General features: G+C 37.1%; 2 protein-coding genes across 2 annotated transcripts in view; one reads left to right on the top strand and one right to left on the bottom strand.

Moving 5' to 3' along the window:
- LOC110095115 (DNA polymerase lambda) overlaps positions 1–6,031 on the bottom strand; it is a 57,737-nt gene extending 51,706 nt beyond the window's left edge. Inside the window, exons 1-2 of the mRNA XM_028691863.1 lie at positions 5,927–6,031; positions 3,917–4,054 (exon numbers count right to left, since the gene is read on the bottom strand). Of these exons, the coding sequence (XP_028547696.1) occupies positions 3,917–4,054; positions 5,927–5,974 (186 nt within the window). The 5' untranslated portion in view covers positions 5,975–6,031. The remainder of the gene's footprint in view (positions 1–3,916; positions 4,055–5,926) is intronic.
- Positions 6,032–14,043: 8,012 nt separating this feature from the next.
- On the top strand, positions 14,044–15,918 carry LOC110095596 (pentatricopeptide repeat-containing protein At3g62890-like). Its single transcript, XM_020821207.1, has one exon. The coding sequence runs from the start codon at positions 14,044–14,046 to the stop codon at positions 15,916–15,918; it is 1,875 nt and encodes a 624-aa protein (XP_020676866.1).
- Positions 15,919–16,060: the final 142 nt, after the last annotated feature.

Below are 16,060 nucleotides of genomic sequence, written 5' to 3'. Positions count from 1 at the left end.
TAGATTTTTTTATTATATGATAGAATATTACTATTATTTACTTGGTAAAACCCTTAAATTCTTATTTACGTAATTATTCGTCCGTGAGGCTTACGCCTCACACCGCCTCGAGGCTTACGCCTCGCCTCACGGACGAAAAATGTCTCGAGGCTTATTTACGCAATTTTAAACCTTGTCTCATCCCAGATTTAGGACCAGGCAATGGCAATGTTAAGTTTATATAAATTATATGAGTTAAAATAATTTAAAAGTCCACACATAAATTATCTATTTCAAGTTGAAACAACTCCATACAAATCATAATTCAAATTCATGTCTATGCTGAGTCAAATTAAAATCAAAATTTTGAGTTGCGCTAAATTCGACTGGCTCAAAGTCGACCACTAGCTATCATTTACTAACAAAAGAACTCAATCAACATCACAACATAACAAAACCTATGTAACTCTAAATCATATCATCCACAAATAAAGTATATCATGTCTTCTTTATAAAACTAACTTGATATGAGCCAATACAATATCTAAAATAAAATATTTTAAAGCAATTAAAACATTTTTAGTTTATAAGAAATAAAATTAAAGTGAATAGGACAATACGACTCAAGTTCTATCATTTTAACCTTGAAATTCTATTACAAAATGTTATCTTATATTCCCTGACCTAAAATCAAAGTTGGTTTTGCCACGACTCACCCACCTGTTCAATGTGTCAACTAGAACCCAAGCCAACTAAACCTCTTCATCCTCATCATTACTAAACTTATCCCAACTATTTATAGTAGGCTTTATGAATCCACATTTTTCATTCACTCCTACTAATTCACTCCCACTAATATTTTATTAGGAGATAAATTTTTTCTTCGCAAATCATTTTAAACCTCTTCTATCCATATAACCTTATATTTCCTACCCAAAGGAAAATTAACAAGACAAAGGATGAAAGGCTAGGAGATTTCTAGAAGGAATTAGATGAATCCATGTAGAGGTATAACAACTACTTGCCAAATCTCAGCAAAGTAAAAAAGAAGTATCAGGATGACTATCACCAAGTAAAAAAGAAGTTTAAGAAGCAGATAACATGAAGCTCCATATCAACGAGAAGATATTCAAAGGGAAGGGCTTTAAAATCAAACCAATTACATATGGATTATTCACGTCCACAAGAAGATCAGAAACAAACCATACCAGTTAGTGCTAGCAATCTACATAAAGATATACTTTGTGGTGAATGTGGAGAATCCGATATCATTTGCGCATTCAGTGTTGGATGACAAGATCGAGGAAGTTCTGGCCCTCTTGCAACCTACTGTTGAAGGCTTGGAGAATAAACTGGAAGACCATCTGTTGGAGAATAGAACCACAACGATCCACACCACAAAGATCCACCGCAACACCAAGATGTTCTATAGAATTATCACAAAAGGATTGATAGTCTCAAGCACAATATAGTCCTTGGAGAGGAATATCATAATTCACTCACCTTCGACATGATTCATAATAGTGTCTCACATCCTAAAAAATGGGATCATGATCAAAGGATCAAAAGATTTGCAAAGAGAATGCGGAGAAGGAATAACCAATGACAATTCTCAAGAGTGTGTTAAGCAGATGCAAAGAAGAATCAACAAAGCCAAATAAGGTTGCGGCTGATTGGAATCAAGGTTTTAGAGAAAACACTTCAATGTAAAGCTGTAAAGTGCATTTGTAAAATCATTTGTTGTTGAGGAGTTCAAGCATCCACCTGGTGCTAACTATCTGATTCACAGCTACCTTTCTCATAACTAACTTCAAAACGATGTGATTGAAACCCTGCTTTCTTATTATAGATTTCCCGCCTTTTATAACAGGCATTCTCCGCCTATAAAAAAGGGGGGTCATACGGAGAGAGGAGGAAAATGATTGATCTTTTCTTGGATCATCTAAATTACAAAAAGAGAGAGAGAGAGAGCGCTCAAGGAAGTCAGAGACTTTTTTTCCTCCCTTTCGTAGATGCCTAGTGGTATTCATTCTCTTGAATGAAATAGAAGTTACCTCCATCTAATCCAGAATCCAAGTTAAACACATTTTTTCAAATCCCCGAATCGCCTCATCAACATGTTGGACATATCCCATCTAGTGTCCCGCATATGATTTTGGATAATAGCTCTATTTTTTGTAATAGTTCTATCAATATCATAGGCTGCAAAGAAATCAAGTACAACTCCTATTACATTTCTAACTCATATTTCATAATCACCAATAAATCCACCCATAGCTCATCCTACAAGAATTTATATTTGTCTTTAAATAACATACAATAAACATTCATTGTTCATCAGGTACATGGTACAATAGTTCACCCATCGCATAAAAAAACTATGCTCTAATCCAACTTCAAGAGCTTTAGCACATAACACATTTATAATATTTTCAATAACATTTATCTTAATAACAATAACCCAATCACTAACCAAATTCACCACAATAATTTTATCATTCAATTTTTTACCTAGACTCTTCCAACCACATGCCTATTATTTAGCCTATCCAACAAACAATAGCTTCAACTTTTTTCAACTTTAAATTTTTCTCCTTTCATTTTGTTTCTAGTAAACAAGTAATACTTATTCTTTGTCTAATCATTGATTATGCTGATTTTTTTATCTTTTCAGTCAAAACCCACAAATTTCATGCAGCAAATATAATATTAGATTTAAAACTAGTCAATTCATACTTGTTTTTCACCATACTCAAGTTAAGCAATACTGTGTCACTACAGAGTGGTATCCAAAGAAAAATCAATTAAATAAACTTTTTCGCCAAGCTTGGGCTACATGGAGCAACTTTAAATACAAGCTACCACTGCCAAACAGGGCCCTTGCAACATAGGAAAACTCATCAAAGCATAATTGGCGTAACATAACTGTTAAGTATATTCACATGCATCCCCAATAACTAGCATTAAAGTTTATTTAGGTAATGTTCGTCATTTCTTCCCAGCAATGTGATGTTGCTACCCTGATTAAGTGTTGCTTTGCATAACCAGTAAGAATACTTCATGCTTTAATTAAAATTACGTACTGAGAAATGCATGAGGATCCTGCCAATCCTTGATATTCAAGAGGGGATGATATAAGACGCCATGCAATTTAGCAAAGCGGATATTTTCATGAATTAAACATGTGCTTTCATTTCAAAAGAGAGCCAAATGGACATTGCACCTTGGCTCTCTCCTAATACCTAATCCTTAAAAAACTCTCACTAAATTAAAGGTAAGCATCAATGTGTTAGATCGGGTCCCTCTTGGACCGGTCCTGCCAATCCTTTCCTGGACTGGCTCTTGGGCGCTAATTTGGAGAGGATTAATTAAGATTTGTTTCCTAATTGAAGAGAGCATATTTGGGGTTTGATTTGAGGGCTGATTTGGGAGGGAAATCATTAAGGAAATATGGCATATTTGAGTGGGAATTGGGGAGGGTTGTTTGGGTATTCGTCATTTATTGTATGCTTTAAGTAGGGGGTTTTTTCTAGGGTTAGGGTTATGTGTTTTTTGCTGAAATTAGATTGTTCTTAGGGTGTTTGGGCTCAAGCCGGCATCTAGAGATTTGGGAGAGCCAAATCTTCCTCTCCAATTGAATATCCACTTGTATCTTGTATTTTCTTTCATAAAATTTTCAATAAAAAAGTATTCTTGTGTGTTTTATTCCTCATTTTCTTGTTGTTGATTTTCTGAAATTGCTGAAATCAGATTTCAGCCAAAGCTTTTCCTAAATTTTTACAAGCACTTCCTATCACAATGGCAACGAAAAAAAATAGAAAACTTAATAGCAAGAAGAAGGATATTCCAAACCAAAAATCATGATGAAAGAAAACAGAAAGGAAAATGAAGTAGATACAGCAACAGTAAGAAAAAAAACAAAGTAAAAACAACTCACTCCTTTAAAATTTTGCAACTTTTCAATACTCACTCGCTGAAGAAGTGTCCTAATGCCTAATGCAAAAATATGAGTAACTCTCTCCGAAAAACCATCTTCAACTCTAGCCCCCATTTGTGATAACTTCTGCTTCCATACCTATTATGAAATTGAATTAAATGCAAGGTATAAACAATGCCCATTCAGCAAAAAAACAAAAACGGCTTTTATGAGTAGAAAAAAGAGCAAAAAAAAATTTAATTATTATAGCTGAAACACACTAGCTATGCGATAAAGTAACCTTGAAAAGAGAACGTAATTATTATTGGGTAGAATAAAAAAGTAATACAAACCATTGCCAAAACAGAAAAAGTATAATAGACAGATTCTGGAAAATGGCCGTAGTATCTCAAAAACAATACCACATCATATTATATCAATTTGAGACACCAAAGAAAAGGTCAAGGCCTAATTTTCAAATGTCACAAAAAACCACTGTGATTACAGATCAAACTCATGTCTTCCCTTGAAGAGAACCACTCCTGCAAAACCATCCTTTTCCCCTATCAGATGAAAATCCTGTCGTTCCTTCAAGAAAATAATGGCATTTACAGTCTTGATGGAGGCGCTAGAAGAAATCATGATGCTGCAACCACCAATGGTTGGAGTACTAGTCTCTTCGTCGCAACTATAGTGATAAAAGTATTTGTTAGTAGTGGAAATAATGATAGTTACAACTAGGTATCCTTTTACACTGAAGGTCGTAACAACGTCTAAGATAGTGATAATCAAGAATGGTATAAGATATAGTGTTGGTGGGAAATTCATATGAACCTCTTCAAACTCTCTGCTTCCACAGGGGTCATCATCTTCAAGTCCCATTAATACCATGTTTGCATATGATCAGTGAATAGCAAAGTCATTATCTTGCATTTGTGGGTGCTTTGCTTTGGTCCATAGCAATCATGATTGCATGTTGCATTTACCACAACTATGCTAATGAAAACATATTATCATTAAGGTTTATATAGATTGAAGGTGCAACACAGCTTTGATCTATGTAGGCCTAAGCCACATTGTTGTTGTTGCAAGTTTAGGTCAAGGCCACGCAATTTCCTTTGGAAGCCATATGAGAAGTGTTATATATTACCTTTAATGAGAGGCAAATGTAGATCATCTTTAGTGCTTTCTTGTGACATAGGCCAGAGCTAGGTCATTTATAGTGCTTTTAGGAGAGTAGATCAAAGCAACACTTTAATAATGTAAACAAGAGCCCCGTCATCTTAAATGATTTTAAAAGAATACGATGAGTCATGACTCGTATGGTGCTGGACAACTTTAGACATCTTATGTATTTTAAGGAAAGTATGTTAGAGCCACCTTCCTTGAGGCGCAGACCAAATCTAGTTCTTCTTGAGCGTTTAAAGAGTAGTATAGGATACCTCATGGAAATGTTGGAGCCAGGCCACCCTAAGTGCTTAAAGAAGAGTAAGTTGCAACCATTCCCCCTCGTAGCACAAGTCAAAGCTTGGTTGTCTTATGTTGTTGTTAACGAGAAGAACTATAAAGGAATAAGCTAAGCCATTACCCTAGGCTACTCAGATGTGATGGTTCTCACACGTTCATAACTTATACATTACTATTAAAATTTCATCTCATATGTAAAGATTACAACAATATGTTAAAACATATTCCAGAGGGAGTTGAGCAAAATAAATTCCTTCTATAAATGCTCAAAGGTTAGTACCAAACCGACTGCCCGTCACACTGGGATTGCTAGATGTCATCCCAAGGGCACTTGTTTTCGTCGAGATTGGGTTGCTTCATGGATAGCAATGAAGGAATCCGCCTTTTCATAGTACTTCCCTATAAGTCGTCTATGTTTTTTTTCTAAAGGAGGCAAAGAGACCCATCAATCATATTCTCGAGATGAATGCGCCCTTCGGGAGCAATAAGAAGAGGGAAGTAAAAGAGAGGGACGGGAGAGAGAGGAAGAGGGGGAGAGCTAGGGAGGGAGGGAGGGATGGCGACCTTAAGCCTCTGGGACTGCATACCCTCCGGCACTAGGAAGACGATCATGCCTCGGAAAATGCCCTCGGGATCTGGCGATGGAAGCTTCCGCTTCTGCGAAGCCCTGGGGGCTGGCCATGAGAACCTCTTCCATCGAACCTGTTCTGCACTTCTGCGAGGCGCGAGAAAGATTTATGCGTGACAATAACGATAGCGCCATCGCCGCCGCATTAATAAGTGTGGACGTACTGTACGGATAATAACGATAGTGCCCTTGCCACCTTAAAATAACTGTTTTTTTTTTTTTTTTCATTTGAGCAAATTAAAATAAAACTCAGATATACCTTATATACAAAATTCGAATGTAAGAGCTCTTGATAGATAGCCTTCTCTCAATAAATAGATTAAGGTGGACTGCATGAAAATAAAAATTGTTGGGTCCTGGAGTATTCGCGATGGTAAAGAAGTATAAAGTTAAACGTCTTAGCATTGTACGAAGATCCATCACACACATAGATAAAAAGAGAGTGTAGCATTCACAAGAGACATCAAAATTTTTACGTGAAAAATCACTGAAAATGGTGAAAAATCACGGGCCTAGCCTAATTTGAATGAATCCATTATTATTTGCAGTCGATTACAAATGAGGTCCTTAGGGGGAAGGTCTTGGCTTGATGTACATTATATAAAGTACATGATAGGAATACAAAGAGTCACTGTTAATGTGTTCGTTGGGTCGGAAGGACCATAGTCGATGGGCGACATAAGTCGGAAAGACCATAGTCGGCGGGCGACGGAGGTCTAAAGGATCGTTATCTGATGACATAGGTCAGAAGGACTATAGTCGGTGGGCGACATAAATCAGAGGTCGAAAGAACTGTAGTCGGTGGGCGACGTAAGTCAGAAGGACCGTAGTAGGCGGGCGACAGAGGTCAGAAGGACTGTGGGCGACATAAGTCAAAAGGACCATAGTCGGCGAGTGACGGAGGTCAAAAGGATTGTAGTCGGTGGGCGACATAAGTCAGAAGGACCGTAGTCGGCGGGCGACGAAGGTAGAAATGATTGTAGTCGGTGAGCGACGTAAGTTAGAAGGGCCGTAGTCGACGAGCGACGGAGGTCGGAAGAACTGCAGTCGGTGGATGACGTAAGTTAGAAGGACTGTAGTCGGCTGGCGATGGAGGTCGAAAAGACTATAATTAGGTAGAAGTCTAACAATGGACAGAAAACCCAGCATAAGATAGATGTCCGACGAAAGTCCAACGACAGACAGAAGTCCGGCATTGGAAAGAAATCTTGTGACGAGCAAAGGTCTGGCGTCGAGTAGAAGTCCGACTTCAGTCGGCAGCCGGGGAGAACTCCGGCGTTAGATGGTATTCGGGAAAAACTCCAGAGTCACTTAGAGATCAGACAGAATTCCAACGTCACTTGGAAGTCGGACAGAATTCCGGTGTCAATTGAAAGTCGGGTAGAATTCTGGCGTCACTTGGAAGTCAAACAGAATTCCGACGTCACTAGGAAGTCGAACGGAATTCCGACGATGGTAAAAGAGTTTCTTCCCTCCTCTCCTTCTTCTCTTCTCATTCTTCTCTTCTTCTTCTTGCTTGGGTCCCCTCTTAAGAGAAATGATGGGCTATTTATAGTTTTTGGAGGATGGCATGACCCGTAAATAGGATGAGAATCAAGGGAAAATGTGGAGTGGTTTGGATAGACGACTGATATTGAATCCCTTAATCGTGGACCGTTTGTCAGACATTTGAAGGTATTAATGATATTGGAATTTGGCGATCTTGGGCTCGTTGGATTTGACTCATCAAGCCTCTTGATTTGACTATAAGCATGTCATGTTTGAAAACCATATGGTAATCCAAATTGTGGTTTGAACCTTCTAACAGTGCTTCGGGTCTTCGATTCGGACCCATTTGGGCTTGGATTGAGTTGAATTTGGTGTCGTTGGGTTCGTATTTTTGAGATGATCAGTTCGACTGTAAGTTTGCTGAAATCGGAGTTTAAATGATCCCATATTTAATTTTTGAAGTTTCCAACTTGATTTTTCCTCGAGATTCGTGTCCTATCAAAATAATTTTTGTATGACATATCAAAAGTCAATTTATATTTTTTTTATAATTTTCTTTTTAATATAACAATCAAAACTACTTATTATATATTTATTTAAAAATTTATGCTGATAAATAGTTCTTAATGATCAAACCTATGAGTGTGATAATTTTGCAGACATGTCCAGCTCAATATTATGAGTTAGCGTCATATGTATATAAAATATATTCTTTTATAAAAAATATCTTAATTTTAAGAAAATATTTTGAAATTTATTGATTATCACTCTTGAAAAAAAAAATCTAAATTTTAAGAAAGTTGTTGCTGAACATTTTTAACCCAAAAAAAAAATCTATAATAATCACATCAATTTTAAAAGAAGTTATATATTTTGTGTTGAATATCATTTTATTCGGTGGATAATATTGGGTCGTACTTCGTGTTACCCTTGAACTAAAGACCATAAGGTTGGAGTATGGAACTTTTATTTGGTCTGGTGACCTGACGTAGCTCTACGTTCGGACGCCACTAAAATGTCGTCATGTGTTCTTATTCTTTATTGCGCGGCCCGACAACTCAACCTAGAACGGACATGGGATTACTTTGTTCGCGTATTGCTCGGTATTGCTAAGTATTGGTTGCTCGGTATTGCTAAGTATTGGTCTTCACAGAGCGATATTTCTCGTTATTGCAAAGCAATACCTAGCAATACCGAGTAATACCTATTAATACCGAGCAATACGCGAACATAGCAAACCATACCGAGCAATACATAGTTTTTCTCGGTATTACTCGGTATTGCTCGGTATTGGTCTTAACTGAGTTGTATTTCTCATTATTGTCAAGCAATACCTAGCAATACGCAAACATAGCAATCCCGGGGTCCGGTCCGGGTCAAGTCATCGGGCCGCGCGATAAAGAGTAAGAGCACATGGCGACATGTTATTGGCATCCGAACGTAGAGCTACATCCAGTCACCTGACTTAATAATTGTTCTAGAGTATGAGGGAGGAAGAGGGAAGGTATGTCAAAGAGATATGAATTTGGATAAAATCTTTATTATTTAAGCCAAATATGCAAGAGTAATCCCATCTAGAGCTCCGCACTCTTGAGCATGATAAAAAAGGAGAAAATCATACAATATCTTGTGTACCTGATCATGTTTGTTCATATATGATGCCTCACACACTTCTTCATTTTGAATTGTTCTTGTTTCTGTCTTTGTAGGAAAGAAAAGGCTTTCTTTCACCAAGAAGAGCCCTTTTCCTTCTCTTGCTCTTTTTCTTCATCTCTCTCTCTTTTTTATACGGTTCAAAAAGATGTTGAGATTTGATACTAGATATTGGGGTTGTCCCCTTTGTCTTTTGTGATAAGTCACTCGTCGACATTGATTACAATGATGTTTGAGAGGGGCTAGTTAATTGAGATCAGATAAAGATTTGTAGTCCCCAAGATAACATGAGGGGGTGAGCGGTGTCTAAACGTAGTCTTCGGGTTATCGTAAGAGTGGTTTTCTTGAAGGGATGATGTGTGTTGCTAGCAGATTGGTTGTATCTTGCATGAGATACTTAGTTCTATCTTTGATGGATATGTCTGGCTAATAGAGAAACTTATGAGGTCGCTTTCGCTCGGTGAGGGTACAACTGCTTGGAGGTTGTGATCAGCACTAGTCTAGTGTTAAGCTCCTTTCAACTCCTGAGCGATTCCCTCGAATGAACAATTTTGAGAGACGAGACGGTCCTTCTTTGACTCGGCCAGAACATAACTTGTGAGACACCTGCCTACACAGGTAGTCATGAGTGTACATTTTGCATAATAGTTCTAAACCTATTTTAAAAATAATTATAATCACCTAAAATTTTGATAAATATATTCCATACAAATATTAAACTAAGTAATGTAAATTTTTTTTTCAATTGTTAGATTTACTATTTCAAATTATGATTGTTTTGTGCAAGAATATTTGTGGCGGCAAATATAAATTAATGTCTTAACTTTATACTAATATATACAAATAAAATAGGAGCTTTAAGAGATACAAGAGTTAAGACATGAAAGAAAAAAATTGCGAGGTCTGGCCTAGTTGACATGATTCTACTAATGCTTTAATTGTTTACAAATAATTTCCATCCTCTTGATGAGAAAGGAGCTAGTACAATATAATAAACATGCAATATGTATAGAACTTATTTTATAGTGAAAGTTTAAAAAAGCCCTATGGCTTGAGAACTATTTTTAAGATTTCTTTTGTAGTTTGTTTGATTGTTCTTATTTGTGGAAGGGGAGACGATGGACCAAGAAATCTAGTATAATTCCTAGAGTTGAGATTGAAAGTCAGAGCTAGTGTCGATGACATACACTGATATTATCGGCAATGGTGTGGAATGATAATGTTGTTAATAGTATGGGACAAAGTCAATGAACGCCAATTTAGCCAACAACAAATGTAGATGACTATAATAGTGAAATGGTAGTCTAAAGATTGTAGTCGAGTAATGTTGGTCAGAACACCAAAACAACTAGGGGTGGAGGACCAAAGTCGGGTGATATGGTCGATAAATGATAGTGCTCAGTGTACCAACTTTGAGTGATGGGTGTCAGAGGATTGTAGTTGGGCTACAATAGTCAAAGGATTGTACTTGAGTAATGTTGATCAAAAGATCATAATTGAGCAACTATGGTTGGAGGACCAAAGTCAGAATGATGGGGTCGATAAATGATAGTGCTTAGAGGAAAAAGATCCGTCAGGTTAAGATGTACATTTTTCACAATAGTTTTAAACTTATTTTTAAAATAACTATAATCACTTGAAACTTTGATAAACATATCTCAAATAATTTATAAACTAAGTAATATAATTTATTTTAGATTGTTTGATTTATTATTTCAATTTATGATTGTTGTGTGCAAGAATATTCATGGCGGTAGATAGAAATTGATGTCTTAATTTTATATTAATATATACAAATAAAAAGAGATACAAGAGTTTAAATGTGAAGAGCTCATTAAAGGAAAAAACTACGAGGGCTGGCCTAATTGACATGATTCTACTATTGCTTTCATTGTTTACAAATAATTTCCATCCTCTTGAAGGAAAAGGTGTTAGTACAATATAATAAACATGAAATATATATAGAACTTATTTTATAGTGAAAGTTTTAAAAAGCCCTGTGGCTTGAGAACTATCTTTAAGATTTATTTTGTAGTTTGTTTTATTGTTCTCATTTGTGGAAGGGGAGACTATGGGCCAAGAACTCTAATATCATTCCTAGAGTTGACGTTGAGTCAGAGATGGTGTCGACGACGTGCACCGATCTTATTGGCAATGGTGTGTAATGATATTGTTGTTGATAGTATGGGATAAAGTCCGAAAACGCCAATACAGCCAACAACAAATGTAGATGATTATAATAGTGTGACTGTAGTCTGAAGATTGTAGTTGAGTAATGTTGGTCAGAACACCAAAACTGAGCAACTAGGGGTGGAGGACCAAAGTCGGGTGATATGGTCGATAAATGATAGTGCTCAGTGTACCAAATTTGAGTGATGGGTGTCAGAGGATTGTAGTTGGGGTATAATAGTCAAAGGATTGTACTTGAGTAATGTTGATCAAAAGATTATAATTGAGCAACTATGGTTGGAGGACCAAAGTCAGAATGATGGGGTCGATAAATGATAGTGCTTAGAGGAAAAAGATCCGTCAGGTTAAGATGTACATTTTGCACATTAGTTTTAAACTTATTTTAAAAATAACTATAATCACTTGAAATTTTGATAAACATATCTCAAATAATTTAGAAACTAAGTAATATAATTTATTTTGGATTGTTTGATTTATTATTTCAATTTATGATTGTTGTGTGCAAGAATATTCGTGGCGGTAGATAGAAATTGATGTCTTAATTTTATATTAATATATACAAATAAAAAGAGATACAAGAGTTTAAATGTGAAGAGCTCATTAAAGGAAAAAACTACGAGGGCTAGTCTAATTGACATGATTCTACTATTGCTTTCATTTTTTACAAATAATTTTCATCCTCTTGATGGCAAAGGTGTTAGTACAATATAATAAACATGAAATATATATAGAACTTATTTTATAGTGAAAGTTTTAAAAAGCCCCGTGGCTTGAGAACTATCTTTAAGATTTATTTTGTAGTTTGTTTGATTGTTCTCATTTGTGGAAGGGGAGACTATGGGCCAAGAACTCTAATATCATTCCTAGAGTTGACGTTGAGTCAGAGATGGTGTCGACGACGTGCACTGATCTTATTGGCAATGGTGTGTAATGATATTGTTGTTGATAGTATGGGACAAAGTCCGCAAACGCCAATTCAGCCAACAACAAATGTAGATGATTATAATAGTGTGACAATAGTCTAAAGATTGTAGTTGAGTAATGTTGGTCAGAACACCATAATTGAGCAACTAGGGTTGGAGGACCAAAGTCGGGTAATGAGATCGATAAATGATAGTGCTCAAAGGACCAAATTTGAGTGATGGGTGTCAAAGGATCGTAGTTGGGCTAGGATTGTAGTTGAGTAATGTGGTCAAAATAACATAATTGAGCAACTAGGGTAGAAGGACCAAAGTCAGGTGATGGGGTTGATAAATGAGAGTACTTGGAGGATCGAATTTGAGTGATGGGTGACAAAGGATCATAGTTAGGCTAATATGGTCGAAGGTCCAAAGTAAGGGAATGATGGGCGGAAAACAAATGTTAGACAATAGTGGTTAGATGACCTACCAAAGTCGTGTGTTCATGATCAATTAATAGTAATCAAGTGACAATAGTTAAAGAACCACAATCAAGAAACGATGGTCAGAGAATCTTATTCAGGGAATTATGGCAGAAGTTTATTGTTAAATGCCAGTGGTCATAAGATAGTAGTCAAACGATCATGGTTGAAGGACAATAATCAAGCGACAGTGCCAACTGATTATAGTCACACAACAGTTGCTAAATGATCTTAGCCAAATAATGGTGATTCAATGGTCATAGTTAGAAGATGATGGTTAAAGGATTAAAGCTGAGCAACAAAGATTGGAGGACCATAATGGGACGACGAAATTATAGTTCTCATTATGGTGAAATGTGCCATTTGTTATATATTCACCCCAATTATTTTATGTTACCATATCTTAATAATTGAACTCTAAAGTTTTGTATAGAACCCTATGGGCTATAGTAGAAGTGGAGCACTTGCCAATTTAGAACAATAAATTATAGGACATTGCCTTTTAAGCTATTATTAATCATGTTTATTAACTTTGAATTTCAATCATTCATATTGTATACCTTTTGGTCACCATGGAACAAATTAATATATCTCAATTAAGATTGGTCATGCTTCAAAGCCTATTCAATCTAACAAGAATCCAACTTTTCATAATGGAAAATTGTGTCATTTGGTATATTACTCTAGTTTATTTGTAATATTAAAAAAGAGTACCCATTCTTGTAAATTAGTTTTTTTTTAAGTAATGGCATCAAACTCTATAACTTTAGTACAAAGGACCACTAGTTGTTCTAGGATGATGAATTATTGGAATCTTAGGCTTCGTTTCGGATGACATTCTTACTTCTTTCTAGTACAAAAAAATTTAGTTCAAAAAATTTTTGAACTAAAAAGTTGATTTAGAAAACAGTAAGAAAGTTGTCCCAAATGAAACATTAATCAGATAAACAATTTATTATGTCTAACACCTATTAAATGTTGATAACAATTTTCAAATTATAACACATGTGATGTCCTTAATTGAAATATAAATATATATTAAATTCATTATTCAAAATTAATAAATTATTTTTTTAATAAGCTTAATGCCTTCATACTTTGTATTGTATTAATGTTAAATCAGCATTTCAAAACACCAATAATTTTTATTTTTTTTTGGACTCTAATATAAATATGTGGTTTTACTATACTCATAAAAATGTATATATTTTATCTTTATTTAATAATTTTTTTCTAATAATAAAAAATAAATAAAAAAGTATATAAGATTTCCCACAATTAGGTCACCAATCCTTTCAATAGCGTCACTCTTTCAAAATATGCTAATGAGGTTTTCTCTGAATGACTACTTATCTCCACCTCGCCGCCGCCGCCGCCGCCGGCAGAGGCTGCCCCACGCCTGTTCGCTCACTCCTTTCCCGCTGCTCCTCCCTCCACCACCTTCAACAAATCCATGCCCACCTCACCACCAACCCCCTCCTCTCTCCCGCCCCTCTCCTGCACTCCCTCGTCCGCTCAGCCGCAGCCGGCGGCCATCTCAACTACGCCGTACACCTCCTTCAGCATTTCAGACCATCATCCCCAATTCCTTGGAACTTCCTCATCCAAGCTCACTCCAAATCCCCAAGCTCCAGAGAATCCATCCGCCTATTTCGCCTCATGCTCGCCCTCGATTCCGTCTCCCCTGATAAATACACTTACACGTTCATTCTCACCTCCTGCTGCCGCGAACCTTCTCCATTAGCCGGGGATGCCTCGCACGCCATGGCGCTGAAATCCGGGTTCGCGTTCGATCTCTATGTAGCCAATTCCCTTGTAAACATGCACTCGGAATTTGGCCGGCTATACTCTGCGCAGAGGGCGTTCGAGGAAATGCCGCTGAAAGATAGCATCTCCTGGACTAATCTTATCAAGGGATATGCAAAGCAGGGAAAAATGGATGTTGCCCGTAAACTGTTCGATGAAATGCCACATCCAAATGAGGTCTCATGGGTTATCCTGATTGCAGGCTATGTAAATGTTGGAAACTACCATGATGCAGTAAAACTGTTTAATTACATGTTACAGAGCTCAAATGATCGGCCCAGCGAGCCGGTTCTTGTATCGGTATTATCAGCCTGCACTCATATTGGGGCTTTAACCCAAGGAAGATGGATTCATGCTTACATTGATAAGATTAATCTACCAATGACTGTCAATATTACAAATGCTCTTATTGACATGTACTGCAAATGTGGAATCATAGATTCTGCAAAAGAAGTATTTGGCCTGGCTCTGGAGCGAGATTTGTTGACATGGTCTTGCATGATCTCTGGGCTAGCACTCCATGGGAGCGGCGTTGAAGCTCTCAAGGTTTTCCATGAAATGGTTGCATATGGTGTTCAGCCAGACAACATTGCAGTTCTTGGGGTTCTGAATGGATGCAGTCATTCTGGTCTGGTTGATGAAGGCTGTTCTATATTTTACAGGATGAGTCAGTCATGGGGTATTACTCCAGAGATAGAACATTATGGGTGTTTGATTGACCTCCTTGGCCGCGCCGGTGAGCTGCAGAAGGCACTCGGGATCATTTTCAAGATGCCAATTGAACCAGATATCATCATATGGAGATCACTCCTCAGTGCTTGTAGAAATTACAGGAATGTAGAGCTTGGGGAAAGGATTCTGGATCAGATTGTTCGATTGGACCTCAGAAAACAAGGTGGAGGGCACTTGCTTGTTTCAAACCTGTATGCAGCAGCTGGCAGATGGGAGAAACTGGCTAAACTGAGGAGCAGAATAAGAGATGAGGGTGAGGTGCAGAAACCAGGTTGGAGCTGCATTGAAATTAATGGAGAGGTGCATGAATTCGTAGCTGATGATCGTCTTCACCACCAGATTGTCGATATTCGTCGTAAGCTGAACGAAGTACTGAGGGAGGTGGCTGAAAAGGGAGGCTATGTTGCTAATACAGAACTAGTGTTGTTTGATTTGAGTGAGGAGGATAGGGAGCAGGCTGTACACTTGCACAGCGAGAAGCTTGCTGTGTCCTTCGGCCTCATGAACATGGCAGCAGGGTGCTCCATTCGCATAGTGAAGAGCCTCAGGATTTGTGAAGATTGCCATTCAGCAATGAAAGCTATCTCCTATGTTTTTGATAGGGAAATAGTGGTGAGGGACAGATCTAGATTCCATACTTTCAAAGAAGGGAGGTGTTCCTGCGTGGATTATTGGTAGCGAGGAATAAAGTGTGGCATACATAAAAGATATCATATAATTGGATACATAATCATAATAGGTTACTTGTCTTATTGACAGTTTTGTACATTTACAAATTGTTAGTTCATTGAATCAGGATTGTTTTTCAGCTGTAATTTCA

This window comes from Dendrobium catenatum, unplaced genomic scaffold (assembly GCF_001605985.2).
Source record: "Dendrobium catenatum unplaced genomic scaffold, ASM160598v2 original_scaffold_76759, whole genome shotgun sequence".
NCBI classification, from domain to species: Eukaryota; Viridiplantae; Streptophyta; class Magnoliopsida; order Asparagales; family Orchidaceae; genus Dendrobium; species Dendrobium catenatum.
Note: the sequence above shows the minus strand (reverse complement) of the source record. Positions and strands in the feature narration are given on the sequence as shown.